The sequence below is a fragment of the Oncorhynchus masou genome, chromosome 24 (genome assembly GCF_036934945.1).
Source record: "Oncorhynchus masou masou isolate Uvic2021 chromosome 24, UVic_Omas_1.1, whole genome shotgun sequence".
Classification (NCBI taxonomy): domain Eukaryota; kingdom Metazoa; phylum Chordata; class Actinopteri; order Salmoniformes; family Salmonidae; genus Oncorhynchus; species Oncorhynchus masou.
Window position 1 is genome coordinate 118,611,907 of NC_088235.1, and position 27,712 is coordinate 118,639,618.

A 27,712-nucleotide genomic window follows, 5' to 3' on the forward strand; every position below is an offset into this window, starting at 1 on the left:
TGTCTACCCTTCTCAATGGCAAGGCTGTGCTCACTGCTCTCTCTCTCTCTTTCTCTATGTGTGTGTCATTGTATTTCTCTCTCTCTGTGTTTGTCTCTCTTTGTGTGTCTGTGTAGGAGCCTACACCACTGTCCCAGAATAACTTTAAGCCAGGGATGAAGCTGGAAGCAGTAGATAAGAAGAACCCCTACCTCATCTGCCCTGCTACCATCGGAGAGGTGAAGGGAGAGGAAGTGTTTGTGATGTTTGACGGGTGGAGGGGGGCGTTTGACTACTGGTGTCAACACCACTCTAGAGATCTCTTCCCTGTTGGATGGTGCTCCGTTACCAAACACAGCCTGCAGAAGCCTGGCAACAGTGGTGAGTGGAGTCCTGTCTTCATCCTGTTCATTTGATTGGTTGGTTGGTGGATGGATTTATAGATTGATTTTGGTGGAACAAAATCTTGAAGAGTTTAAAACAATGTACAAGTACAAAGACATTACATAGGATGAACCATGGAAGAGTTATTAAATCTACTTATTTCCAAAGTGTAGTAGGTAATCCACTTGATACAGGTCTGGTTCATAGTCTACACTTCATTATTAGTGTAGAGGCTGTATCCCAGCGTAACTCTCCTCTCTCAGCCAGTGTAGAGGCTGTAGTCCAGCGTAACACTCCTCTCTCAGCCAGTGTAGAGGCTGTATCCCAGCGTAACTCTCCTCTCAGCCAGTGTAGAGGCTGTATCCCAGCGTAACTCCTCAGCCAGTGTAGAGGCTGTAGTCCAGCGTAACTCTCCTCTCTCAGCCAGTGTAGAGGCTGTAGTCCAGCGTAACACTCCTCTCTCAGCCAGTGTAGAGGCTGTATCCCAGCGTAACTCTCCTCTCAGCCACTGTAGAGGCTGTATCCCAGCGTAACTCTCCTCTCTCAGCCAGTGTAGAGGCTGTAGTCCAGCGTAACTCTCCTCTCTCAGCCAGTGTAGAGGCTGTAGTCCAGCGTAACTCTCCTCTCTCAGCCAGTGTAGAGGCTGTATCCCAGCGTAACTCTCCTCTCTCAGCCAGTGTAGAGGCTGTAGTCCAGCGTAACACTCCTCTCTCAGCCAGTGTAGAGGCTGTATCCCAGCGTAACTCTCCTCTCTCAGCCAGTGTAGAGGCTGTATCCCAGCGTAACTCTCCTCTCTCAGCCAGTGTAGAGGCTGTAGTCCAGCGTAACACTCCTCTCTCAGCCAGTGTAGAGGCTGTATCCCAGCGTAACTCTCCTCTCTCAGCCAGTGTAGAGGCTGTAGTCCAGCGTAACACTCCTCTCTCAGCCAGTGTAGAGGCTGTATCCCAGCGTAACTCTCCTTTCTCAGCCAGTGTAGAGGCTGTAGTCCAGCGTAACACTCCTCTCTCAGCCAGTGTAGAGGCTGTAGTCCAGCGTAACACTCCTCTCTCAGCCAGTGTAGAGGCTGTATCCCAGCGTAACTCTCCTCTCTCAGCCAGTGTAGAGGCTGTATCCCAGCGTAACTCCTCAGCCAGTGTAGAGGCTGTATCCCAGCGTAACTCCTCAGCCAGTGTAGAGGCTGTATCCCAGCGTAACTCCTCAGCCAGTGTAGAGGCTGTATCCCAGCGTAACTCTCCTCTCTCAGCCAGTGTAGAGGCTGTATCCCAGCGTAACTCTCCTCTCTCAGCCAGTGTAGAGGCTGTATCCCAGCGTAACCCTCCTCTCTCAGCCAGTGTAGAGGCTGTATCCCAGCGTAACTCTCCTTTCTCAGCCAGTGTAGAGGCTGTATCCCAGCGTAACTCCTCAGCCAGTGTAGAGGCTGTATCCCAGCGTAACTCTCCTCTCTCAGCCAGTGTAGAGGCTGTATCCCAGCGTAACTCTCCTCACTCAGCCAGTGTAGAGGCTGTATCCCAGCGTAACTCTCCTCTCTCAGCCAGTGTAGAGGCTGTATCCCAGCGTAACTCCTCAGCCAGTGTAGAGGCTGTATCCCAGCGTAACTCTCCTTTCTCAGCCAGTGTAGAGGCTGTATCCCAGCGTAACTCCTCAGCCAGTGTAGAGGCTGTATCCCAGCGTAACTCTCCTCTCTCAGCCAGTGTAGAGGCTGTATCCCAGCGTAACTCTCCTCTCTCAGCCAGTGTAGAGGCTGTATCCCAGCGTAACTCTCCTCTCTCAGCCAGTGTAGAGGCTGTATCCCAGCGTAACTCTCCTCTCTCAGCCAGTGTAGAGGCTGTATCCCAGCGTAACTCTCCTCTCTCAGCCAGTGTAGAGGCTGTATCCCAGCGTAACTCCTCAGCCAGTGTAGAGGCTGTATCCCAGCGTAACTCTCCTTTCTCAGCCAGTGTAGAGGCTGTATCCCAGCGTAACTCCTCAGCCAGTGTAGAGGCTGTATCCCAGCGTAACTCTCCTTTCTCAGCCAGTGTAGAGGCTGTATCCCAGCGTAACTCTCCTTTCTCAGCCAGTGTAGAGGCTGTATCCCAGCGTAACTCTCCTCTCTCAGCCAGTGTAGAGGCTATATCCCAGCGTAACTCCTCAGCCAGTGTAGAGGCTGTATCCCAGCGTAACTCCTCAGCCAGTGTAGAGGCTGTATCCCAGCGTAACTCTCCTCTCTCAGCCAGTGTAGAGGCTGTATCCCAGCGTAACCCTCCTCTCTCAGCCAGTGTAGAGGCTGTATCCCAGCGTAACTCTCCTTTCTCAGCCAGTGTAGAGGCTGTATCCCAGCGTAACTCCTCAGCCAGTGTAGAGGCTGTATCCCAGCGTAACTCTCCTCTCTCAGCCAGTGTAGAGGCTGTATCCCAGCGTAACTCTCCTCACTCAGCCAGTGTAGAGGCTGTATCCCAGCGTAACTCTCCTCTCTCAGCCAGTGTAGAGGCTGTATCCCAGCGTAACTCCTCAGCCAGTGTAGAGGCTGTATCCCAGCGTAACTCTCCTTTCTCAGCCAGTGTAGAGGCTGTATCCCAGCGTAACTCCTCAGCCAGTGTAGAGGCTGTATCCCAGCGTAACTCTCCTCTCTCAGCCAGTGTAGAGGCTGTATCCCAGCGTAACTCTCCTCTCTCAGCCAGTGTAGAGGCTGTATCCCAGCGTAACTCTCCTCTCTCAGCCAGTGTAGAGGCTGTATCCCAGCGTAACTCTCCTCTCTCAGCCAGTGTAGAGGCTGTATCCCAGCGTAACTCCTCAGCCAGTGTAGAGGCTGTATCCCAGCGTAACTCTCCTTTCTCAGCCAGTGTAGAGGCTGTATCCCAGCGTAACTCCTCAGCCAGTGTAGAGGCTGTATCCCAGCGTAACTCTCCTTTCTCAGCCAGTGTAGAGGCTGTATCCCAGCGTAACTCTCCTCTCTCAGCCAGTGTAGAGGCTATATCCCAGCGTAACTCCTCAGCCAGTGTAGAGGCTGTATCCCAGCGTAACTCCTCAGCCAGTGTAGAGGCTGTATCCCAGCGTAACTCTCCTTTCTCAGCCAGTGTAGAGGCTGTATCCCAGCGTAACTCTCCTCTCTCAGCCAGTGTAGAGGCTGTATCCCAGCGTAACACTCCTTTCTCAGCCAGTGTAGAGGCTGTATCCCAGCGTAACCCTCCTCTCTCAGCCAGTGTAGAGGCTGTATCCCAGCGTAACTCTCCTCTCTCAGCCAGTGTAGAGGCTGTATCCCAGCGTAACCCTCCTCTCTCAGCCAGTGTAGAGGCTGTATCCCAGCGTAACTCTCCTCTCTCAGCCAGTGTAGAGGCTGTATCCCAGCGTAACTCTCCTCTCTCAGCCAGTGTAGAGGCTGTATCCCAGCGTAACTCTCCTTTCTCAGCCAGTGTAGAGGCTGTATCCCAGCGTAACTCCTCAGCCAGTGTAGAGGCTGTATCCCAGCGTAACTCTCCTCTCTCAGCCAGTGTAGAGGCTGTATCCCAGCGTAACACTCCTTTCTCAGCCAGTGTAGAGGCTGTATCCCAGCGTAACTCTCCTCTCTCAGCCAGTGTAGAGGCTGTATCCCAGCGTAACTCTCCTCTCTCAGCCAGTGTAGAGGCTGTATCCCAGCGTAACTCTCCTCTCTCAGCCAGTGTAGAGGCTGTATCCCAGCGTAACTCTCCTTTCTCAGCCAGTGTAGAGGCTGTATCCCAGCGTAACTCCTCAGCCAGTGTAGAGGCTGTATCCCAGCGTAACTCTCCTCTCTCAGCCAGTGTAGAGGCTGTATCCCAGCGTAACTCTCCTCTCTCAGCCAGTGTAGAGGCTGTATCCCAGCGTAACTCTCCTTTCTCAGCCAGTGTAGAGACTGTATCCCAGCGTAACTCTCCTCTCTCAGCCAGTGTAGAGGCTGTATCCCAGCGTAACTCTCCTCTCTCAGCCAGTGTAGAGGCTGTATCCCAGCGTAACTCTCCTTTCTCAGCCAGTGTAGAGGCTGTATCCCAGCGTAACTCTCCTCCCTCAGCCAGTGTAGAGGCTGTATCCCAGCGTAACTCTCCTTTCTCAGCCAGTGTAGAGGCTGTAGTCCAGCGTAACTCTCCTCTCTCAGCCAGTGTAGAGGCTGTATCCCAGCGTAACTCTCCTCTCTCAGCCAGTGTAGAGGCTGTAGTCCAGCGTAACACTCCTCTCTCAGCCAGTGTAGAGGCTGTATCCCAGCGTAACTCTCCTCTCTCAGCCAGTGTAGAGGCTGTATCCCAGCGTAACTCTCCTCTCTCAGCCAGTGTAGAGGCTGTATCCCAGCGTAACTCTCCTTTCTCAGCCAGTGTAGAGGCTGTATCCCAGCGTAACTCCTCAGCCAGTGTAGAGGCTGTATCCCAGCGTAACTCTCCTCTCTCAGCCAGTGTAGAGGCTGTATCCCAGCGTAACACTCCTTTCTCAGCCAGTGTAGAGGCTGTATCCCAGCGTAACTCTCCTCTCTCAGCCAGTGTAGAGGCTGTATCCCAGCGTAACTCTCCTCTCTCAGCCAGTGTAGAGGCTGTATCCCAGCGTAACTCTCCTCTCTCAGCCAGTGTAGAGGCTGTATCCCAGCGTAACTCTCCTTTCTCAGCCAGTGTAGAGGCTGTATCCCAGCGTAACTCCTCAGCCAGTGTAGAGGCTGTATCCCAGCGTAACTCTCCTCTCTCAGCCAGTGTAGAGGCTGTATCCCAGCGTAACTCTCCTCTCTCAGCCAGTGTAGAGGCTGTATCCCAGCGTAACTCTCCTTTCTCAGCCAGTGTAGAGGCTGTATCCCAGCGTAACTCTCCTCTCTCAGCCAGTGTAGAGGCTGTATCCCAGCGTAACTCCTCAGCCAGTGTAGAGGCTGTATCCCAGCGTAACTCTCCTCTCTCAGCCAGTGTAGAGGCTGTATCCCAGCGTAACTCTCCTCTCTCAGCCAGTGTAGAGGCTGTATCCCAGCGTAACTCTCCTTTCTCAGCCAGTGTAGAGGCTGTATCCCAGCGTAACTCTCCTCCCTCAGCCAGTGTAGAGGCTGTATCCCAGCGTAACTCCTTTCTCAGCCAGTGTAGAGGCTGTAGTCCAGCGTAACTCTCCTCTCTCAGCCAGTGTAGAGGCTGTATCCCAGCGTAACTCTCCTCTCTCAGCCAGTGTAGAGGCTGTAGTCCAGCGTAACACTCCTCTCTCAGCCAGTGTAGAGGCTGTATCCCAGCGTAACTCTCCTCTCTCAGCCAGTGTAGAGGCTGTATCCCAGCGTAACTCTCCTCTCTCAGCCAGTGTAGAGGCTGTATCCCAGCGTAACACTCCTTTCTCAGCCAGTGTAGAGGCTGTATCCCAGCGTAACTCTCCTCTCTCAGCCAGTGTAGAGGCTGTATCCCAGCGTAACTCTCCTCTCTCAGCCAGTGTAGAGGCTGTATCCCAGCGTAACTCTCCTCTCTCAGCCAGTGTAGAGGCTGTATCCCAGCGTAACTCTCCTTTCTCAGCCAGTGTAGAGGCTGTAGTCCAGCGTAACTCTCCTCTCTCAGCCAGTGTAGAGGCTGTATCCCAGCGTAACTCTCCTCTCTCAGCCAGTGTAGAGGCTGTATCCCAGCGTAACTCTCCTTTCTCAGCCAGTGTAGAGGCTGTAGTCCAGCGTAACTCCTCAGCCAGTGTAGAGGCTGTATCCCAGCGTAACTCTCCTCTCTCAGCCAGTGTAGAGGCTGTATCCCAGCGTAACTCTCCTTTCTCAGCCAGTGTAGAGGCTGTAGTCCAGCGTAACTCTCCTCTCTCAGCCAGTGTAGAGGCTGTATCCCAGCGTAACTCTCCTCTCTCAGCCAGTGTAGAGGCTGTATCCCAGCGTAACTCTCCTCTCTCAGCCAGTGTAGAGGCTGTATCCCAGCGTAACTCTCCTCTCTCAGCCAGTGTAGAGGCTGTATCCCAGCGTAACTCCTCAGCCAGTGTAGAGGCTGTATCCCAGCGTAACTCTCCTCTCTCAGCCAGTGTAGAGGCTATATCCCAGCGTAACTCCTCAGCCAGTGTAGAGGCTGTATCCCAGCGTAACTCCTCAGCCAGTGTAGAGGCTGTATCCCAGCGTAACTCTCCTTTCTCAGCCAGTGTAGAGGCTGTATCCCAGCGTAACTCTCCTCTCTCAGCCAGTGTAGAGGCTGTATCCCAGCGTAACACTCCTTTCTCAGCCAGTGTAGAGGCTGTATCCCAGCGTAACCCTCCTCTCTCAGCCAGTGTAGAGGCTGTATCCCAGCGTAACTCTCCTCTCTCAGCCAGTGTAGAGGCTGTATCCCAGCGTAACCCTCCTCTCTCAGCCAGTGTAGAGGCTGTATCCCAGCGTAACTCTCCTCTCTCAGCCAGTGTAGAGGCTGTATCCCAGTGTAACTCTCCTTTCTCAGCCAGTGTAGAGGCTGTATCCCAGCGTAACTCCTCAGCCAGTGTAGAGGCTGTATCCCAGCGTAACTCTCCTCTCTCAGCCAGTGTAGAGGCTGTATCCCAGCGTAACACTCCTTTCTCAGCCAGTGTAGAGGCTGTATCCCAGCGTAACTCTCCTCTCTCAGCCAGTGTAGAGGCTGTATCCCAGCGTAACTCTCCTTTCTCAGCCAGTGTAGAGGCTGTATCCCAGCGTAACTCCTCAGCCAGTGTAGAGGCTGTATCCCAGCGTAACTCTCCTCTCTCAGCCAGTGTAGAGGCTGTATCCCAGCGTAACTCTCCTCTCTCAGCCAGTGTAGAGGCTGTATCCCAGCGTAACTCTCCTTTCTCAGCCAGTGTAGAGGCTGTATCCCAGCGTAACTCTCCTCTCTCAGCCAGTGTAGAGGCTGTATCCCAGCGTAACTCTCCTCTCTCAGCCAGTGTAGAGGCTGTATCCCAGCGTAACTCTCCTTTCTCAGCCAGTGTAGAGGCTGTATCCCAGCGTAACTCTCCTCCCTCAGCCAGTGTAGAGGCTGTATCCCAGCGTAACTCTCCTTTCTCAGCCAGTGTAGAGGCTGTAGTCCAGCGTAACTCTCCTCTCTCAGCCAGTGTAGAGGCTGTATCCCAGCGTAACTCTCCTCTCTCAGCCAGTGTAGAGGCTGTAGTCCAGCGTAACACTCCTCTCTCAGCCAGTGTAGAGGCTGTATCCCAGCGTAACTCTCCTCTCTCAGCCAGTGTAGAGGCTGTATCCCAGCGTAACTCTCCTCTCTCAGCCAGTGTAGAGGCTGTATCCCAGCGTAACTCTCCTTTCTCAGCCAGTGTAGAGGCTGTATCCCAGCGTAACTCCTCAGCCAGTGTAGAGGCTGTATCCCAGCGTAACTCTCCTCTCTCAGCCAGTGTAGAGGCTGTATCCCAGCGTAACACTCCTTTCTCAGCCAGTGTAGAGGCTGTATCCCAGCGTAACTCTCCTCTCTCAGCCAGTGTAGAGGCTGTATCCCAGCGTAACTCTCCTCTCTCAGCCAGTGTAGAGGCTGTATCCCAGCGTAACTCTCCTTTCTCAGCCAGTGTAGAGGCTGTATCCCAGCGTAACTCTCCTTTCTCAGCCAGTGTAGAGGCTGTATCCCAGCGTAACTCCTCAGCCAGTGTAGAGGCTGTATCCCAGCGTAACTCTCCTCTCTCAGCCAGTGTAGAGGCTGTATCCCAGCGTAACTCTCCTCTCTCAGCCAGTGTAGAGGCTGTATCCCAGCGTAACTCTCCTTTCTCAGCCAGTGTAGAGGCTGTAGTCCAGCGTAACTCTCCTCTCTCAGCCAGTGTAGAGGCTGTATCCCAGCGTAACTCTCCTCTCTCAGCCAGTGTAGAGGCTGTATCCCAGCGTAACTCTCCTCTCTCAGCCAGTGTAGAGGCTGTATCCCAGCGTAACTCTCCTCTCTCAGCCAGTGTAGAGGCTGTATCCCAGCGTAACTCCTCAGCCAGTGTAGAGGCTGTATCCCAGCGTAACTCTCCTCTCTCAGCCAGTGTAGAGGCTATATCCCAGCGTAACTCCTCAGCCAGTGTAGAGGCTGTATCCCAGCGTAACTCCTCAGCCAGTGTAGAGGCTGTATCCCAGCGTAACTCTCCTTTCTCAGCCAGTGTAGAGGCTGTATCCCAGCGTAACTCTCCTCTCTCAGCCAGTGTAGAGGCTGTATCCCAGCGTAACACTCCTTTCTCAGCCAGTGTAGAGGCTGTATCCCAGCGTAACCCTCCTCTCTCAGCCAGTGTAGAGGCTGTATCCCAGCGTAACTCTCCTCTCTCAGCCAGTGTAGAGGCTGTATCCCAGCGTAACCCTCCTCTCTCAGCCAGTGTAGAGGCTGTATCCCAGCGTAACTCTCCTCTCTCAGCCAGTGTAGAGGCTGTATCCCAGCGTAACTCTCCTCTCTCAGCCAGTGTAGAGGCTGTATCCCAGTGTAACTCTCCTTTCTCAGCCAGTGTAGAGGCTGTATCCCAGCGTAACTCCTCAGCCAGTGTAGAGGCTGTATCCCAGCGTAACTCTCCTCTCTCAGCCAGTGTAGAGGCTGTATCCCAGCGTAACACTCCTTTCTCAGCCAGTGTAGAGGCTGTATCCCAGCGTAACTCTCCTCTCTCAGCCAGTGTAGAGGCTGTATCCCAGCGTAACTCTCCTTTCTCAGCCAGTGTAGAGGCTGTATCCCAGCGTAACTCTCCTTTCTCAGCCAGTGTAGAGGCTGTATCCCAGCGTAACTCCTCAGCCAGTGTAGAGGCTGTATCCCAGCGTAACTCTCCTCTCTCAGCCAGTGTAGAGGCTGTATCCCAGCGTAACTCTCCTCTCTCAGCCAGTGTAGAGGCTGTATCCCAGCGTAACTCTCCTTTCTCAGCCAGTGTAGAGGCTGTATCCCAGCGTAACTCTCCTCTCTCAGCCAGTGTAGAGGCTGTATCCCAGCGTAACTCTCCTCTCTCAGCCAGTGTAGAGGCTGTATCCCAGCGTAACTCTCCTTTCTCAGCCAGTGTAGAGGCTGTATCCCAGCGTAACTCTCCTCCCTCAGCCAGTGTAGAGGCTGTATCCCAGCGTAACTCTCCTTTCTCAGCCAGTGTAGAGGCTGTAGTCCAGCGTAACTCTCCTCTCTCAGCCAGTGTAGAGGCTGTATCCCAGCGTAACTCTCCTCTCTCAGCCAGTGTAGAGGCTGTAGTCCAGCGTAACACTCCTCTCTCAGCCAGTGTAGAGGCTGTATCCCAGCGTAACTCTCCTCTCTCAGCCAGTGTAGAGGCTGTATCCCAGCGTAACTCTCCTCTCTCAGCCAGTGTAGAGGCTGTATCCCAGCGTAACTCTCCTTTCTCAGCCAGTGTAGAGGCTGTATCCCAGCGTAACTCCTCAGCCAGTGTAGAGGCTGTATCCCAGCGTAACTCTCCTCTCTCAGCCAGTGTAGAGGCTGTATCCCAGCGTAACACTCCTTTCTCAGCCAGTGTAGAGGCTGTATCCCAGCGTAACTCTCCTCTCTCAGCCAGTGTAGAGGCTGTATCCCAGCGTAACTCTCCTCTCTCAGCCAGTGTAGAGGCTGTATCCCAGCGTAACTCTCCTTTCTCAGCCAGTGTAGAGGCTGTATCCCAGCGTAACTCTCCTTTCTCAGCCAGTGTAGAGGCTGTATCCCAGCGTAACTCCTCAGCCAGTGTAGAGGCTGTATCCCAGCGTAACTCTCCTCTCTCAGCCAGTGTAGAGGCTGTATCCCAGCGTAACTCTCCTCTCTCAGCCAGTGTAGAGGCTGTATCCCAGCGTAACTCTCCTCTCTCAGCCAGTGTAGAGGCTGTAGTCCAGCGTAACACTCCTCTCTCAGCCAGTGTAGAGGCTGTATCCCAGCGTAACTCTCCTCACTCAGCCAGTGTAGAGGCTGTATCCCAGCGTAACTCTCCTCTCTCAGCCAGTGTAGAGGCTGTATCCCAGCGTAACTCCTCAGCCAGTGTAGAGGCTGTATCCCAGCGTAACTCTCCTTTCTCAGCCAGTGTAGAGGCTGTATCCCAGCGTAACTCCTCAGCCAGTGTAGAGGCTGTATCCCAGCGTAACTCTCCTCTCTCAGCCAGTGTAGAGGCTGTATCCCAGCGTAACTCTCCTCTCTCAGCCAGTGTAGAGGCTGTATCCCAGCGTAACTCTCCTCTCTCAGCCAGTGTAGAGGCTGTATCCCAGCGTAACTCTCCTCTCTCAGCCAGTGTAGAGGCTGTATCCCAGCGTAACTCCTCAGCCAGTGTAGAGGCTGTATCCCAGCGTAACTCTCCTTTCTCAGCCAGTGTAGAGGCTGTATCCCAGCGTAACTCCTCAGCCAGTGTAGAGGCTGTATCCCAGCGTAACTCTTTCTCAGCCAGTGTAGAGGCTGTATCCCAGCGTAACTCTCCTTTCTCAGCCAGTGTAGAGGCTGTATCCCAGCGTAACTCTCCTTTCTCAGCCAGTGTAGAGGCTGTATCCCAGCGTAACTCTCCTCTCTCAGCCAGTGTAGAGGCTGTATCCCAGCGTAACTCCTCAGCCAGTGTAGAGGCTGTATCCCAGCGTAACTCCTCAGCCAGTGTAGAGGCTGTATCCCAGCGTAACTCTCCTTTCTCAGCCAGTGTAGAGGCTGTATCCCCACTCCTTTCTCAGCCAGTGTAGAGGCTGTATCCCAGCGTAACCCTCCTCTCTCAGCCAGTGTAGAGGCTGTATCCCAGCGTAACTCTCCTTCTCAGCCAGTGTAGAGGCTGTATCCCAGCGTAATCCTCAGCCAGTGTAGAGGCTGTATCCCAGCGTAACTCTCCTTTCTCAGCCAGTGTAGAGGCTGTATCCCAGCGTAACTCCTCAGCCAGTGTAGAGGCTGTATCCCAGCGTAACTCTCCTCTCTCAGCCAGTGTAGAGGCTGTATCCCAGCCAGTGTAACTCTCCTCTCTCAGCCAGTGTAGAGGCTGCGTAATCCCAGCCAGTGTAAGGCTGTATCCGTAGCCAGTGTAGAGGCTGTATCCCAGCGTAACTCCTCAGCCAGTGTAGAGGCTGTATCCCAGCGTAACTCCTCAGCCAGTGTAGAGGCTGTATCCCAGCGTAACTCCTCAGCCAGTGTAGAGGCTGTATCCCAGCGTAACTCTCCTCTCTCAGCCAGTGTAGAGGCTGTATCCCAGCGTAACTCTCCTCTCTCAGCCAGTGTAGAGGCTGTATCCCAGCGTAACTCTCCTCTCTCAGCCAGTGTAGAGGCTGTATCCCAGCGTAACTCTCCTCTCTCAGCCAGTGTAGAGGCTGTATCCCAGCGTAACTCTCCTTTCTCAGCCAGTGTAGAGGCTGTATCCCAGCGTAACTCTCCTTTCTCAGCCAGTGTAGAGGCTGTATCCCAGCGTAACTCTCCTCTCTCAGCCAGTGTAGAGGCTGTATCCCAGCGTAACTCTCCTCTCTCAGCCAGTGTAGAGGCTGTATCCCAGCGTAACTCTCCTCTCTCAGCCAGTGTAGAGGCTGTATCCCAGCGTAACTCTCCTCTCTCAGCCAGTGTAGAGGCTGTATCCCAGCGTAACTCTCCTCTCTCAGCCAGTGTAGAGGCTGTATCCCAGCGTAACTCTCCTCTCTCAGCCAGTGTAGAGGCTGTATCCCAGCGTAACTCTCCTCTCTCAGCCAGTGTAGAGGCTGTATCCCAGCGTAACTCTCCTCTCTCAGCCAGTGTAGAGGCTGTATCCCAGCGTAACTCTCCTCTCTCAGCCAGTGTAGAGGCTGTATCCCAGCGTAACTCTCCTTTCTCAGCCAGTGTAGAGGCTGTATCCCAGCGTAACTCTCCTCTCAGCCAGTGTAGAGGCTGTATCCCAGCGTAACTCTCCTCTCTCAGCCAGTGTAGAGGCTGTATCCCAGCGTAACTCTCCTCTCTCAGCCAGTGTAGAGGCTGTATCCCAGCGTAACCCTCCTCTCTTAGCCAGTGTAGAGGCTGTATCCCAGCGTAACTCCTCAGCCAGTGTAGAGGCTGTATCCCAGCGTAACTCTCCTTTCTCAGCCAGTGTAGAGGCTGTATCCCAGCGTAACTCCTCAGCCAGTGTAGAGGCTGTATCCCAGCGTAACTCCTCAGCCAGTGTAGAGGCTGTATCCCAGCGTAACTCTCCTTTCTCAGCCAGTGTAGAGGCTGTATCCCAGCGTAACTCCTCAGCCAGTGTAGAGGCTGTATCCCAGCGTAACTCTCCTCTCTCAGCCAGTGTAGAGGCTGTATCCCAGCGTAACTCTCCTCTCTCAGCCAGTGTAGAGGCTGTATCCCAGCGTAACTCCTCAGCCAGTGTAGAGGCTGTATCCCAGCGTAACTCCTCAGCCAGTGTAGAGGCTGTATCCCAGCGTAACTCTCCTTTCTCAGCCAGTGTAGAGGCTGTATCCCAGCGTAACTCTCCTCTCTCAGCCAGTGTAGAGGCTGTATCCCAGCGTAACTCTCCTTTCTCAGCCAGTGTAGAGGCTGTAGTCCAGCGTAACTCTCCTCTCAGCCAGTGTAGAGGCTGTATCCCAGCGTAACTCCTCAGCCAGTGTAGAGGCTGTATCCCAGCGTAACTCTCCTCTCTCAGCCAGTGTAGAGGCTGTATCCCAGCGTAACCCTCCTCTCTCAGCCAGTGTAGAGGCTGTATCCCAGCGTAACTCTCCTCTCTCAGCCAGTGTAGAGGCTGTATCCCAGCGTAACTCTCCTCTCTCAGCCAGTGTAGAGGCTGTATCCCAGCGTAACTCTCCTCTCTCAGCCAGTGTAGAGGCTGTATCCCAGCGTAACTCTCCTCTCTCAGCCAGTGTAGAGGCTGTATCCCAGCGTAACTCTCCTCTCTCAGCCAGTGTAGAGGCTGTATCCCAGCGTAACTCTCCTTTCTCAGCCAGTGTAGAGGCTGTATCCCAGCGTAACTCCTCAGCCAGTGTAGAGGCTGTATCCCAGCGTAACTCTCCTCTCTCAGCCAGTGTAGAGGCTGTATCCCAGCGTAACTCTCCTTTCTCAGCCAGTGTAGAGGCTGTATCCCAGCGTAACTCTCCTCTCTCAGCCAGTGTAGAGGCTGTATCCCAGCGTAACTCTCCTTTCTCAGCCAGTGTAGAGGCTGTATCCCAGCGTAACTCTCCTCCCTCAGCCAGTGTAGAGGCTGTATCCCAGCGTAACTCTCCTTTCTCAGCCAGTGTAGAGGCTGTATCCCAGCGTAACTCTCCTTTCTCAGCCAGTGTAGAGGCTGTAGTCCAGCGTAACTCTCCTCTCTCAGCCAGTGTAGAGGCTGTATCCCAGCGTAACTCTCCTCTCTCAGCCAGTGTAGAGGCTGTAGTCCAGCGTAACACTCCTCTCTCAGCCAGTGTAGAGGCTGTATCCCAGCGTAACTCTCCTCTCTCAGCCAGTGTAGAGGCTGTATCCCAGCGTAACTCTCCTCTCTCAGCCAGTGTAGAGGCTGTATCCCAGCGTAACACTCCTTTCTCAGCCAGTGTAGAGGCTGTATCCCAGCGTAACTCTCCTCTCTCAGCCAGTGTAGAGGCTGTATCCCAGCGTAACTCTCCTCTCTCAGCCAGTGTAGAGGCTGTATCCCAGCGTAACTCTCCTCTCTCAGCCAGTGTAGAGGCTGTATCCCAGCGTAACTCTCCTTTCTCAGCCAGTGTAGAGGCTGTAGTCCAGCGTAACTCTCCTCTCTCAGCCAGTGTAGAGGCTGTATCCCAGCGTAACTCTCCTCTCTCAGCCAGTGTAGAGGCTGTATCCCAGCGTAACTCTCCTTTCTCAGCCAGTGTAGAGGCTGTAGTCCAGCGTAACTCCTCAGCCAGTGTAGAGGCTGTATCCCAGCGTAACTCTCCTCTCTCAGCCAGTGTAGAGGCTGTATCCCAGCGTAACTCTCCTCTCTCAGCCAGTGTAGAGGCTGTAGTCCAGCGCAACTCTCCTCTCTCAGCCAGTGTAGAGGCTGTATCCCAGCGTAACTCCTCAGCCAGTGTAGAGGCTGTATCCCAGCGTAACTCTCCTCTCTCAGCCAGTGTAGAGGCTGTATCCCAGCGTAACTCTCCTCTCTCAGCCAGTGTAGAGGCTGTATCCCAGCGTAACTCTCCTCTCTCAGCCAGTGTAGAGGCTGTATCCCAGCGTAACTCTCCTTTCTCAGCCAGTGTAGAGGCTGTATCCCAGCGTAACTCTCCTCTCTCAGCCAGTGTAGAGGCTGTATCCCAGCGTAACTCTCCTTTCTCAGCCAGTGTAGAGGCTGTAGTCCAGCGTAACTCTCCTCTCTCAGCCAGTGTAGAGGCTGTATCCCAGCGTAACTCTCCTCTCTCAGCCAGTGTAGAGGCTGTATCCCAGCGTAACTCCTCAGCCAGTGTAGAGGCTGTATCCCAATGTAACTCTCCTTTCTCAGCCAGTGTAGAGGCTGTATCCCAGCGTAACTCTCCTCTCTCAGCCAGTGTAGAGGCTGTATCCCAGCGTAACTCTCCTCTCTCAGCCAGTGTAGAGGCTGTATCCCAGCGTAACTCTCCTCTCTCAGCCATTGTAGAGGCTGTATCCCAGCGTAACTCTCCTTTCTCAGCCAGTGTAGAGGCTGTATCCCAGCGTAACTCTCCTTTCTCAGCCAGTGTAGAGGCTGTATCCCAGCGTAACTCCTCAGCCAGTGTAGAGGCTGTATCCCAGCGTAACTCTCCTCTCTCAGCCAGTGTAGAGGCTGTATCCCAGCGTAACTCTCCTCTCTCAGCCAGTGTAGAGGCTGTAGTCCAGCGTAACTCTCCTCTCTCAGCCAGTGTAGAGGCTGTATCCCAGCGTAACTCTCCTTTCTCAGCCAGTGTAGAGGCTGTATCCCAGCGTAACTCTCCTTTCTCAGCCAGTGTAGAGGCTGTAGTCCAGCGTAACTCTCCTCTCTCAGCCAGTGTAGAGGCTGTATCCCAGCGTAACTCTCCCTCTCTCAGCCAGTGTAGAGGCTGTATCCCAGCGTAACTCTCCTCTCTCAGCCAGTGTAGAGGCTGTATCCCAGCCAGTGTAACTCTCCTCTCTCAGCCAGTGTAGAGGCTGTATCCCAGCGTAACTCTCCTTTCTCAGCCAGTGTAGAGGCTGTATCCCAGCGTAACTCTCCTTTCTCAGCCAGTGTAGAGGCTGTAGTCCAGCGTAACTCTCCTCTCTCAGCCAGTGTAGAGGCTGTAGTCCAGCGTAACTCTCCTTTCTCAGCCAGTGTAGAGGCTGTATCCCAGCGTAACTCCTCAGCCAGTGTAGAGGCTGTATCCCAGCGTAACTCCTCAGCCAGTGTAGAGGCTGTATCCCAGCGTAACTCTCCTTTCTCAGCCAGTGTAGAGGCTGTAATCCCAGCTGTAACTCCTCAGCCAGTGTAGAGGCTGTATCCCAGCGTAACTCTCCTCTCTCAGCCATTGTAGAGGCTGTATCCCAGCCAGTGTAACTCTCCTTTCTCAGCCAGTGTAGAGGCTGTATCCCAGCGTAACTCTCCTTTCTCAGCCAGTGTAGAGGCTGTATCCCAGCGTAACTCTCCTTTCTCAGCCAGTGTAGAGGCTGTATCCCAGCGTAACTCCTCAGCCAGTGTAGAGGCTGTATCCCAGCGTAACTCCTCAGCCAGTGTAGAGGCTGTATCCCAGCGTAACCCTCCTCTCTCAGCCAGTGTAGAGGCTGTATCCCAGCGTAACTCTCCTTTCTCAGCCAGTGTAGAGGCTGTATCCCAGCGTAACTCCTCAGCCAGTGTAGAGGCTGTATCCCAGCGTAACTCTCCTCTCTCAGCCATTGTAGAGGCTGTATCCCAGCGTAACTCTCCTTTCTCAGCCAGTGTAGAGGCTGTATCCCAGCGTAACTCTCCTTTCTCAGCCAGTGTAGAGGCTGTATCCCAGCGTAACTCCTCAGCCAGTGTAGAGGCTGTATCCCAGCGTAACTCCTCAGCCAGTGTAGAGGCTGTATCCCAGCGTAACTCTCCTTTCTCAGCCAGTGTAGAGGCTGTATCCCAGCGTAACTCTCCTTTCTCAGCCAGTGTAGAGGCTGTATCCCAGCGTAACCCTCCTCTCTCAGCCAGTGTAGAGGCTGTATCCCAGCGTAACTCTCCTTTCTCAGCCAGTGTAGAGGCTGTATCCCAGCGTAACTCCTCAGCCAGTGTAGAGGCTGTATCCCAGCGTAACTCTCCTCTCTCAGCCATTGTAGAGGCTGTATCCCAGCGTAACTCTCCTTTCTCAGCCAGTGTAGAGGCTGTATCCCAGCGTAACTCTCCTTTCTCAGCCAGTGTAGAGGCTGTATCCCAGCGTAACTCTCCTTTCTCAGCCAGTGTAGAGGCTGTAGTCCAGCGTAACTCTCCTCTCTCAGCCAGTGTAGAGGCTGTATCCCAGCGTAACTCTCCTCTCTCAGCCATTGTAGAGGCTGTATCCCAGCGTAACTCTCCTTTCTCAGCCAGTGTAGAGGCTGTATCCCAGCGTAACTCTCCTTTCTCAGCCAGTGTAGAGGCTGTATCCCAGCGTAACTCCTCAGCCAGTGTAGAGGCTGTATCCCAGCGTAACCCTCCATGTCTGTTGCACTGAAAACTTATAATCCCTCTGTTGTTTTTCCAGTCAACCTGCCAAAGAACCTGCATGTCCTAACAGCAGCCCACATCCCCTCCAAGCCTAGCCGTAGATCCATGCCTGTGCCCTTCCGGCTTCCCAGCCCCCTGCCCCCGCTGCCTGTCAGGAAGGGGGTGCGGGGGCGGCGCCCCAAGAGTGAGACCATCGCCCTGCTGAAGGCTGTAGCAGAGGCAGCTGCTGCTCAGAACGGCACGGCTCCAACCTCTAACTCACTGCTGGCTCCCAGGCCTCACAAGAAGAGAGGCCCTAAACCTGGCAGCAAGAGGAAGCCCAAGGTGCTCCAGAACGTAATGTCTTCAGGCGCTGCGGATGCCAAGCTGTCAGGGGGTCAACAGGACCTCTTCAGCTCTGTGGTCTCTACAGGTAAACTTGACGACAGCCCACCTCTCTAACCAGCTGCAGCCCGCCTCTCTAACCAGCTGCAGCCCGCCCTTCTAACCAGCTGCAGCCCGCCCCTCTAACCAGCTGCAGCCCGCCCCTCTAACCAGCTGCAGCCCACCCCTCTAACCTGCTGCAGCCCGCCCCTCTAACCAGCTGCAGCCCACCCCTCTAACCTGCTGCAGCCCGCCCCTCTAACCTGCTGCAGCCCGCCCCTCTAACCAGCTGCAGCCCGCCTCTCTAACCTGCTGCAGCCCGCCCCTCTAACCAGCTGCAGCCCGCCCCTCTAACCAGCTGCAGCCCGCCCCTCTAACCAGCTGCAGCCCGCCCCTCTAACCAGCTGCAGCCCGCCCCTCTAACCAGCTGCAGCCCGCCCCTCTAACCAGCTGCAGCCCGCCCCTCTAACCAGCTGCAGCCCGCCCTCTAACCAGCTGCAGCCCGCCCCTCTAACCAGCTGCAGCCCGCCCCTCTAACCAGCTGCAGCCCGCCCCTCTAACCAGCTGCAGCCCGCCCCTCTAACCAGCTGCAGCCCGCCCCTCTAACCTGCTGCAGCCCGCCCCTCTAACCTGCTGCAGCCCGCCCTCTAACCTGCTGCAGCCCGCCCCTCTAACCTGCTGCAGCCCGCCCTCTCTAACCTGCTGCAGCCCGCCTCTCTAACCTGCTGCAGCCCGCCTCTCTAACCTGCTGCAGCCCGCCTCTCTAACCTGCTGCAGCCCGCCTCTCTAACCAGCTGCAGCCCGCCCCTCTAACCAGCTGCAGCCCGCCTCTCTAACCTGCTGCAGCCCGCCTCTCTAACCTGCTGCAGCCCGCCTCTCTAACCTGCTGCAGCCCGCCTCTCTAACCTGCTGCAGCCCGCCTCTCTAACCTGCTGCAGCCCGCCTCTCTAACCTGCTGCAGCCCGCCCCTCTAACCTGCTGCAGCCCGCCTCTCTAACCTGCTGCAGCCCGCCTCTCTAACCTGCTGCAGCCCGCCTCTCTAACCTGCTGCAGCCCGCCTCTCTAACCTGCTGCAGCCCGCCTCTCTAACCTGCTGCAGCCCGCCTCTCTAACCTGCTGCAGCCCGCCTCTCTAACCTGCTGCAGCCCGCCTCTCTAACCTGCTGCAGCCCGCCTCTCTAACCTGCTGCAGCCCGCCTCTCTAACCTGCTGCAGCCCGCCCCTCTAACCAGCTGCAGCCCGCCTCTCTAACCTGCTGCAGCCCGCCCCTCTAACCTGCTGCAGCCCGCCTCTCTAACCTGCTGCAGCCCGTCCCTCTAACCAGCTGCAGCCCGCCTCTCTAACCTGCTGCAGCCCGCCTCTCTAACCAGCTGCAGCCCGCCTCTCTAACCTGCTGCAGCCCGCCTCTCTAACCTGCTGCAGCCCGCCTCTCTAACCTGCTGCAGCCCGCCTCTCTAACCTGCTGCAGCCCGCCTCTGTAACCTGCTGCAGCCCGCCTCTCTAACCAGCTGCAGCCCGCCCCTCTAACCAGCTGCAGCCCGCCTCTCTAACCTGCTGCAGCCCGCCTCTCTAACCTGCTGCAGCCCGCCTCTCTAACCTGCTGCAGCCCGCCTCTCTAACCTGCTGCAGCCCGCCTCTCTAACCTGCTGCAGCCCGCCTCTCTAACCTGCTGCAGCCCGCCCCTGCTGCAGCCCGCCTCTAACCTGCTGCAGCCCGCCTCTCTAACCTGCTGCAGCCCGCCTCTCTAACCTGCTGCAGCCCGCCTCTCTAACCTGCTGCAGCCCGCCTCTCTAACCTGCTGCAGCCCGCCTCTCTAACCTGCTGCAGCCCGCCTCTCTAACCTGCTGCAGCCCGCCTCTCTAACCTGCTGCAGCCCGCCCTCTAACCAGCTGCAGCCCGCCCCTCTAACCAGCTGCAGCCCGCCTCTCTAACCTGCTGCAGCCCGCCTCTCTAACCTGCTGCAGCCCGCCTCTCTAACCTGCTGCAGCCCGCCTCTCTAACCTGCTGCAGCCCGCCTCTCTAACCTGCTGCAGCCCGCTCTCTAACCTGCTGCAGCCCGCCTCTCTAACCTGCTGCAGCCCGCCCTCTAACCTGCTGCAGCCCGCCCCTCTAACCTGCTGCAGCCCGCCTCTCTAACCTGCTGCAGCCCGCCTCTCTAACCTGCTGCAGCCCGCCTCTCTAACCTGCTGCAGCCCGCCTCTCTAACCTGCTGCAGCCCGCCTCTCTAACCTGCTGCAGCCCGCCTCTCTAACCTGCTGCAGCCCGCCTCTCTAACCTGCTGCAGCCCGCCTCTCTAACCTGCTGCAGCCCGCCTCTCTAACCTGCTGCAGCACGCCTCTCTAACCTGCTGCAGCCCGCCCCTCTAACCAGCTGCAGCCCGCCTCTCTAACCTGCTGCAGCCCGCCCCTCTAACCTGCTGCAGCCCGCCTCTCTAACCTGCTGCAGCCCGTCCCTCTAACCAGCTGCAGCCCGCCTCTCTAACCTGCTGCAGCCCGCCTCTCTAACCAGCTGCAGCCCGCCTCTCTAACCTGCTGCAGCCCGCCTCTCTAACCTGCTGCAGCCCGCCTCTCTAACCTGCTGCAGCCCGCCTCTCTAACCTGCTGCAGCCCGCCTCTGTAACCTGCTGCAGCCCGCCTCTCTAACCAGCTGCAGCCCGCCCCTCTAACCAGCTGCAGCCCGCCCCTCTAACCTGCTGCAGCCCGCCTCTCTAACCTGCTGCAGCCCGCCTCTCTAACCTGCTGCAGCCCGCCTCTCTAACCTGCTGCAGCCCGCCTCTCTAACCTGCTGCAGCCCGCCTCTCTAACCTGCTGCAGCCCGCCTCTCTAACCTGCTGCAGCCCGCCCCTCTAACCTGCTGCAGCCCGCCTCTCTAACCTGCTGCAGCCCGCCTCTCTAACCTGCTGCAGCCCGCCTCTCTAACCTGCTGCAGCCCGCCTCTCTAACCTGCTGCAGCCCGCCTCTCTAACCTGCTGCAGCCCGCCTCTCTAACCTGCTGCAGCCCGCCTCTCTAACCTGCTGCAGCCCGCCTCTCTAACCTGCTGCAGCCCGCCTCTCTAACCTGCTGCAGCCCGCCTCTCTAACCTGCTGCAGCCCGCCTCTCTAACCTGCTGCAGCCCGCCCCTCTAACCAGCTGCAGCCCGCCTCTCTAACCTGCTGCAGCCCGCCCCTCTAACCTGCTGCAGCCCGCCTCTCTAACCTGCTGCAGCCCGTCCCTCTAACCAGCTGCAGCCCGCCTCTCTAACCTGCTGCAGCCCGCCTCTCTAACCAGCTGCAGCCCGCCTCTCTAACCAGCTGCAGCCCGCCTCTCTAACCTGCTGCAGCCCGCCTCTCTAACCTGCTGCAGCCCGCCTCTCTAACCTGCTGCAGCCCGCCTCTCTAACCTGCTGCAGCCCGCCTCTGTAACCTGCTGCAGCCCGCCCCTCTAACCAGCTGCAGCCCACCCCTCTAACCTGCTGCAGCCCGCCTCTCTAACCTGCTGCAGCCCGCCTCTCTAACCAGCTGCAGCCCGCCTCTCTAACCTGCTGCAGCCCGCCTCTCTAACCTGCTGCAGCCCGCCTCTCTAACCTGCTGCAGCCCGCCTCTCTAACCTGCTGCAGCCCGCCTCTGTAACCTGCTGCAGCCCGCCCCTCTAACCAGCTGCAGCCCGCCCCTCTAACCTGCTGCAGCCCGCCTCTCTAACCTGCTGCAGCCCGCCCCTCTAACCAGCTGCAGCCCGCCTCTCTAACCTGCTGCAGCCCGCCCCTCTAACCAGCTGCAGCCCGCCCTCTAACCAGCTGCAGCCCGCCCCTCTAACCAGCTGCAGCCCGCCCTCTAACCAGCTGCAGCCCGCCCCTCTAACCAGCTGCAGCCCGCCCCTCTAACCAGCTGCAGCCCGCCCCTCTAACCAGCTGCAGCCCGCCCCTCTAACCAGCTGCAGCCCGCCCCTCTAACCAGCTGCAGCCCGCCCCTCTAACCAGCTGCAGCCCGCCCCTCTAACCAGCTGCAGCCCGCCCCTCTAACCTGCTGCAGCCCGCCCCTCTAACCTGCTGCAGCCCGCCCCTCTAACCTGCTGCAGCCCGCCCCTCTAACCAGCTGCAGCCCGCCCCTCTAACCTGCTGCAGCCCGCCCCTCTAACCTGCTGCAGCCCGCCTCTCTAACCTGCTGCAGCCCGCCTCTCTAACCTGCTGCAGCCCGCCTCTCTAACCAGCTGCAGCCCGCCCCTCTAACCAGCTGCAGCCCGCCTCTCTAACCTGCTGCAGCCCGCCTCTCTAACCCTGCTGCAGCCCGCCTCTCTAACCTGCTGCAGCCCGCCTCTCTAACCTGCTGCAGCCCGCCTCTCTAACCTGCTGCAGCCCGCCTCTCTAACCTGCTGCAGCCCGCCTCTCTAACCTGCTGCAGCCCGCCCCTCTAACCTGCTGCAGCCCGCCCCTCTAACCTGCTGCAGCCCGCCTCTCTAACCTGCTGCAGCCCGCCTCTCTAACCTGCTGCAGCCCGCCTCTCTAACCTGCTGCAGCCCGCCTCTCTAACCTGCTGCAGCCCGCCTCTCTAACCTGCTGCAGCCCGCCTCTCTAACCTGCTGCAGCCCGCCTCTCTAACCTGCTGCAGCCCGCCTCTCTAACCTGCTGCAGCCCGCCTCTCTAACCTGCTGCAGCCCGCCCCTCTAACCAGCTGCAGCCCGCCTCTCTAAGGAGTTAGGGGTAGGCTGAGGGTTAGGGGTAGGGCCGAATATAACAGGTGAAAACCTTACCGTGAAATGCTAACTTACAAGCCCTTAACCAACAATGCAGTTCAAGAAATAAAGTTATGAAAATATTTACTAAATAAACTAAAGTAAAACAAATTAATAAAAAATTAACACAATAAATGTGCATAACAATAAGAAGGCTGTATACAGGGGGACCGAGTCAATGTGGAGGCTGTAGACGGGGGGGTACCGAGTCAATGTGGAGACTGTAGACGGGGGGGACCGAGTCAATGTGGAGGCTGTAGACGGGGGTACCGAGTCAATGTGGAGGCTGTAGACGGGGGGTACCGAGTCAATGTGGAGGCTGTAGACTGGGGGTACCGAGTCAATGTGGAGGCTGTAGACGGGGGGTACCGAGTCAATGTGGAGGCTGTAGACGGGGGTACCGAGTCAATGTGGAGGCTGTAGACGGGGGTACCGAGTCAATGTGGAGGCTGTAGACGGGGGGGTACCGAGTCAATGTGGAGGCTGTAGACGGGGGGTACCGAGTCAATGTGGAGGCTGTAGACGGGGGGGTACCGAGTCAATGTGGAGGCTGTAGACGGGGGGTACCGAGTCAATGTGGAGGCTGTAGACGGGGGGTACCGAGTCAATGTGGAGGCTGTAGACGGGGGTACCGAGTCAATGTGGAGGCTGTAGACGGGGGGTACCGAGTCAATGTGGAGGCTGTAGACGGGGGTACCGAGTCAATGTGGAGGCTGTAGACGGGGGTACCGAGTCAATGTGGAGGCTGTAGACGGGGGTACCGAGTCAATGTGGAGGCTGTAGACGGGGGTACCGAGTCAATGTGGAGGCTGTAGACGGGGGGTACCGAGTCAATGTGGAGGCTGTAGACGGGGGGGTACCGAGTCAATGTGGAGGCTGTAGACGGGGGGGTACCGAGTCAATGTGGAGGCTGTAGACGGGGGGGTACCGAGTCAATGTCCCATAGGGCGGCGCACAATTGGCCCAGCGTCGTCCGGGTTTGGCCTAGGGTAGGCCGTCATTGTAAATAATAATTTGTTCTTAACGTACTTGCAAAGTTAAATAAAGGTTTCAAAAATAATAATAATAATAATGTCAGGGGTAGTTAGTCGACGTAATTTGTAAGGTGACTATGTATAGATAATAAACAGATAGTAACAGCAGTGTAAAAACAGAGGGGGGGGAGGTAGAAGCTGTTAAGGAGCCTTTTGGACCTCAACTTAGCACTCCAGTACCATCTATGACTAGGGTGGCTGGAGTCGTTGTCATTTATTTTGTGCCATCCTCTGACACCGCTTAGTGTATAGGTCCTGGATGTCAGGAAGCTTGCCCCCAGTGTTGTACTGGGTTGTACGCATTAACCTCTGTAACCTCTGTCTGCCATACCAGGCAGCTCAACCTGACTGGCTTTAATGTGTTTGAGGAGGGCTAGATCAAAAGCCTGCACACCCAGGCTGAGGGTTGACCGCCCGGTATTTCTCCAGGCTGAGGGTTGACCGCCCGGTATTTCTCCAGGCTGAGGGTTGACCGCCCGGTATTTCTCCAGGCTGAGGGTTGACCGCCCGGTATTTCTCCAGGCTGAGGGTTGACCGCCCGGTATTTCTCCAGGCTGAGGGTTGACCGCCCGGTATTTCTCCAGGCTGAGGGTTGACCGCCCGGTATTTCTCCAGGCTGAGGGTTGACCGCCCGGTATTTCTCCAGGCTGAGGGTTGACCGCCCGGTATTTCTCCAGGCTGAGGGTTGACCGCCCGGTATTTCTCCAGGCTGAGGGTTGACCGCCCGGTATTTCTCCAGGCTGAGGGTTGACCGCCCGGTATTTCTCCAGGCTGAGGGTTGACCGCCCGGTATTTCTCCAGGCTGAGGGTTGACCGCCCGGTATTTCTCCAGGCTGAGGGTTGACCGCCCGGTATTTCTCCAGGCTGAGGGTTGACCGCCCGGTATTTCTCCAGGCTGAGGGTTGACCGCCCGGTATTTCTCCAGGCTGAGGGTTGACCGCCCGGTATTTCTCCAGGCTGAGGGTTGACCGCCCGGTATTTCTCCAGGCTGAGGGTTGACCGCCCGGTATTTCTCCAGGCTGAGGGTTGACCGCCCGGTATTTCTCCAGGCTGAGGGTTGACCGCCCGGTATTTCTCCAGGCTGAGGGTTGACCGCCCGGTATTTCTCCAGGCTGAGGGTTGACCGCCCGGTATTTCTCCAGGCTGAGGGTTGACCGCCCGGTATTTCTCCAGGCTGAGGGTTGACCGCCCGGTATTTCTCCAGGCTGAGGGTTGACCGCCCGGTATTTCTCCAGGCTGAGGGTTGACCGCCCGGTATTTCTCCAGGCTGAGGGTTGACCGCCCGGTATTTCTCCAGGCTGAGGGTTGACCGCCCGGTATTTCTCCAGGCTGAGGGTTGACCGCCCGGTATTTCTCCAGGCTGAGGGTTGTCTAACAGGTATTCTACTTTAGGGGGGGGTTAAGTGCGTTGCTCAATAACAGGAGATGGTACAGGGAATCAGGGAGCAGCCGCTGTGTTGATACCACATTACACCACTTTCTTTTGTATATGTACATAGAGAAATCGTGGAAATTCGGTTAAAAGTAATGGAATAGTCATCTTTCAAAATATGTTTGAACCCTGATTTAAATTATTTATCTTTGTGTGTGCGTTTATTAGTGTTCCACCATTTAAATGATTTATCTTTGTATGTTCGGGGCTTGACATTTACCCATATCATCTTGTCCTGGACAAACCACTTTTGCGTGTGGTGCATTTTTGAAAAGTGTTTTTTCCCGCTAATTGCATTTTGGAACACTTACAGGTAGCCTATAGTCATGTGCTCATTGTTGAGCTTATAATATGAAGAAATAAAATGTCTCTGTTCTTGTCATATTTGTGTTACCTTCCTCTCTCATGCGGTCTGTGTGTGTGTCATAGGCGGGAAGTCAGGAAACAAGCTTAGGTCCGAAAAAAACCCATTGAAACGCATTGTGCTTCTTTTGGACAGACGACTTTTGATGAGTGTGAAACCTCTTGCTCTGCTTCTTCCTCTCTGAGCCAGAAAAAAACTGGATAATGGATTATGGTCATTGTAGTTAATTACAACGTTTCTGTGCTGAACTTTTTATTTAATTTCTATTTCACCTTTATTTAACCAGGTAGACTAGTTGAGAACAAGTTCTCATTTGCAACGGTGACCTGGCCAAGATGGAGCATAGCAGTTTGACACATACAACAACACAGAGTTACACATGGAATAAACAAAACATAGTCTATATACAGTGAGTGCACGTGGGGTAAGATAGGGGAGTTAAGGCAATAAATAGGCCATGGTGGCGAAGTAATTACAATATAGCAAATAAACACTGAAATGGTAGATGTGCAGAAGATGAATGTGCAAGTAGAGATACTGGGGTGCAAAGGAGCAAGATAAATAAATAAATGCAGTATGTGGATGAGGTAGTTGGATGGGCTATTTACAGGTGCAGTGATCTGTGAGCTGCTCTGACAGCTGGTGCTTAAAGCCAGTGAGGGAGATATGAGTCTCCAGCTTCAGTGATTTTTGCAGTTCGTTCCAGTCATTGGCAGCAGAAAACTGAAAGGAAAGGCGGCCAAAGGAGGAATTTGCTTTGGGGATGACCAGTGAAATATACCCGCTGGAGCGCGTTTTACGAGTGGGTGCTGCTATGGTGACCAGTGAGCTAAGATAAGGTGGGGCTTTACCTCGCAGAGACTTGTAGATGACCTGGAGCCAGTAGGTTTGGCGACGAGTATGAAGCGAGGGCCAGCCAACGAAGGCGTACAGGTCACAGTGGTGGGTAGTATATGGGGCTTTGGTGATAAAATGGATGGCACTGTGATAGACTGCATCCAATTTGTTGAGTTGAGTGTTGGAGGCCATTTTGTAAATTACATTGCCGAAGTCGAGGATCGGTAGGATAGTCAGTTTTACAAGGGTATGTTTGGCAGCATGAGTGACGGGACGCTTTGTTGCGAAATAGGAAGCCGATTCTAGATTTAATTTTGGATTGGAGATGCTTGATGTGAGTCTGGAAGGAGAATTTACAGTCTAACCAGACACCTAGGTATTTGTAGTTGTCCAAATATATTCTAAGTCAGAACCGTCCAGAGTAGTGATGCTGGATGGGCGGACAGGTGCGGGCAGTGATTGGTTGAAGAGCATGCATTTAGTTTTACTTGCATTTAAGAGCAGTTGGGAGGCCACGGAAGGAGAGTTGTATAGCATTGAAGCTCGTCTGGAGGTTAGTTAGCACAGTGTCCAAAGAAACGAGGTTGAATTTTTGTTTAATGAAATCTGCTTTCAGCCCAGCGTCCCACTTGTTTTCTCTTGTGAATTATTTGATTTGTCTCTTGAGAAAGGCGCGTTGGACTCAATTAAATGTAATTCAAGTAATTGAACCGACTTTGGTCATTTGTTTAATAACTGGTGGGGAAAACCTCCAGAATTTTGATTAATCGCTCAGCACTAGTGGCCAGCCATCTTCCAGGAGAGCCTAAATGGGGCAGTGTTGTAATTTGATCAAGTAAAATGTCAAGCCCTGATGTTTCTCTTTGTGTGTTATATCAGTGTGTGCCTCCATTTTAATTGATTCTCTTTGTGTGTGTGTGTGTGTTATCAGTGTGTGTGTATGTGAACAAGCATGGGACCTGTGGGCCTCACCTGGACAGGAAGCAGATGCAGCGTCTTCCGGACCACTTTGGGCCAGGTCCTGTTAACGCGGTGCTGCAACAGGCAGTTCAGACTTGTCTAGACTGTTGTTACCAACCAAAGGTGCTGCTCAGAACTCTACAGGCACACGCTGGGGGAGGAGAGGTTGTCAGTGGTGAGGAGATGGCTACTGCCACGGTCCTGCACTGACACGCCACGGTCCTACACTGACACGCCACGGACCTGCACTGACACGCCACGGACCTGCACTGACACGCCACGGACCTGCACTGACACGCCACGGACCTACATTGACACGCCACGGACCTGCACTGACACGCCACGGACCTGCACTGACACGCCACGGACCTGCACTGACACGCCACGGACCTGCACTGACACGCCACGGACCTGCACTGACACGCCACGGACCTGCACTGACACGCCACGGACCTACACTGACACGCCACGGACCTACACTGACACGCCACGGACCTACACTGACACGCCACGGACCTGCACTGACACGCCACGGACCTGCACTGACACGCCACGGACCTGCACTGACACGCCACGGACCTACACTGACACGCCACGGACCTACACTGACACGCCACGGACCTGTCATATCGCCAGTCAACTGATAATGACTCTGTGTTGACCTCTGTGTTTGACCACATGTTGACCTCTGCCCCCTGCCCCTAGTGAGGATGGATGGTGGAGTTCGTCTGGTGAAGCTGCCCTCAGCCTCAAGCGCCTCCTTTGTGCTCCGCTTCCTGGAGACGCTGTGCCGCACGCTGCAGAGTCATTTCCTCTTCAGCTCCCAGCCCTTCAGCAACATATACACCTACAGTAAATATGGTAACGATACCTACAGCACCGCCAAGGCAGGTAACTGCCCCCACAGCACCGCCAAGGCAGGTAACTGCCCCCACAGCACCACCAAGGCAGTTATCCCTTTACACTTGTGTGTATAAGGTAGTAGTTGTGGAATTGTTAGGTTAGATTACTTGTTGTATATTTCTGCATTGTCGGAACTAGAAGCACAAGCATTTCGCTACACTCGCATTAACATCTGCTAACCAGGTGTATGTGACAAATAAAATTTGATTGAATTTACTAGCAGTGTCTCTGCACTAGCAGTGTCTCTGCACTAGCAGTGTCTCTGCACTAGCAGTGTCTCTGCACTAGCAGTGTCTCTGCACTGGCAGTGTCTCTGCACTGGCAGTGTCTCTGCACTGGCAGTGTCTGTGCACTGGCATTGTCTCTGCACTGGCAGTGGTTCTGCACTGGCATTGTGTCTGTAGCTGTAACACCATCTCTTCCCAGCGTGTCTGTACCGGCAGCCTGT

The 27,712-nt window shown here is 55.4% G+C and overlaps 1 protein-coding gene across 9 annotated transcripts in view; it reads left to right on the plus strand.

Moving 5' to 3' along the window:
- The window catches only part of LOC135513336 (sex comb on midleg-like protein 2), a 62,949-nt gene that overhangs the window by 29,251 nt on the left and 5,986 nt on the right, over positions 1-27,712 (plus strand). For 7 of the 9 annotated variants that reach the window (XM_064936261.1, XM_064936262.1, XM_064936270.1 and 4 more), the window contains 4 exons: positions 117-360; positions 16,703-17,077; positions 26,333-26,536; positions 27,067-27,282. In XM_064936261.1, coding sequence (XP_064792333.1) covers positions 117-360; positions 16,703-17,077; positions 26,333-26,536; positions 27,067-27,282 — 1,039 coding nt within the window. The remainder of the gene's footprint in view (positions 1-116; positions 361-16,702; positions 17,078-26,332; positions 26,537-27,066; positions 27,283-27,712) is intronic. The other 2 variants (XM_064936264.1, XM_064936267.1) reach the window with 2 other exon arrangements.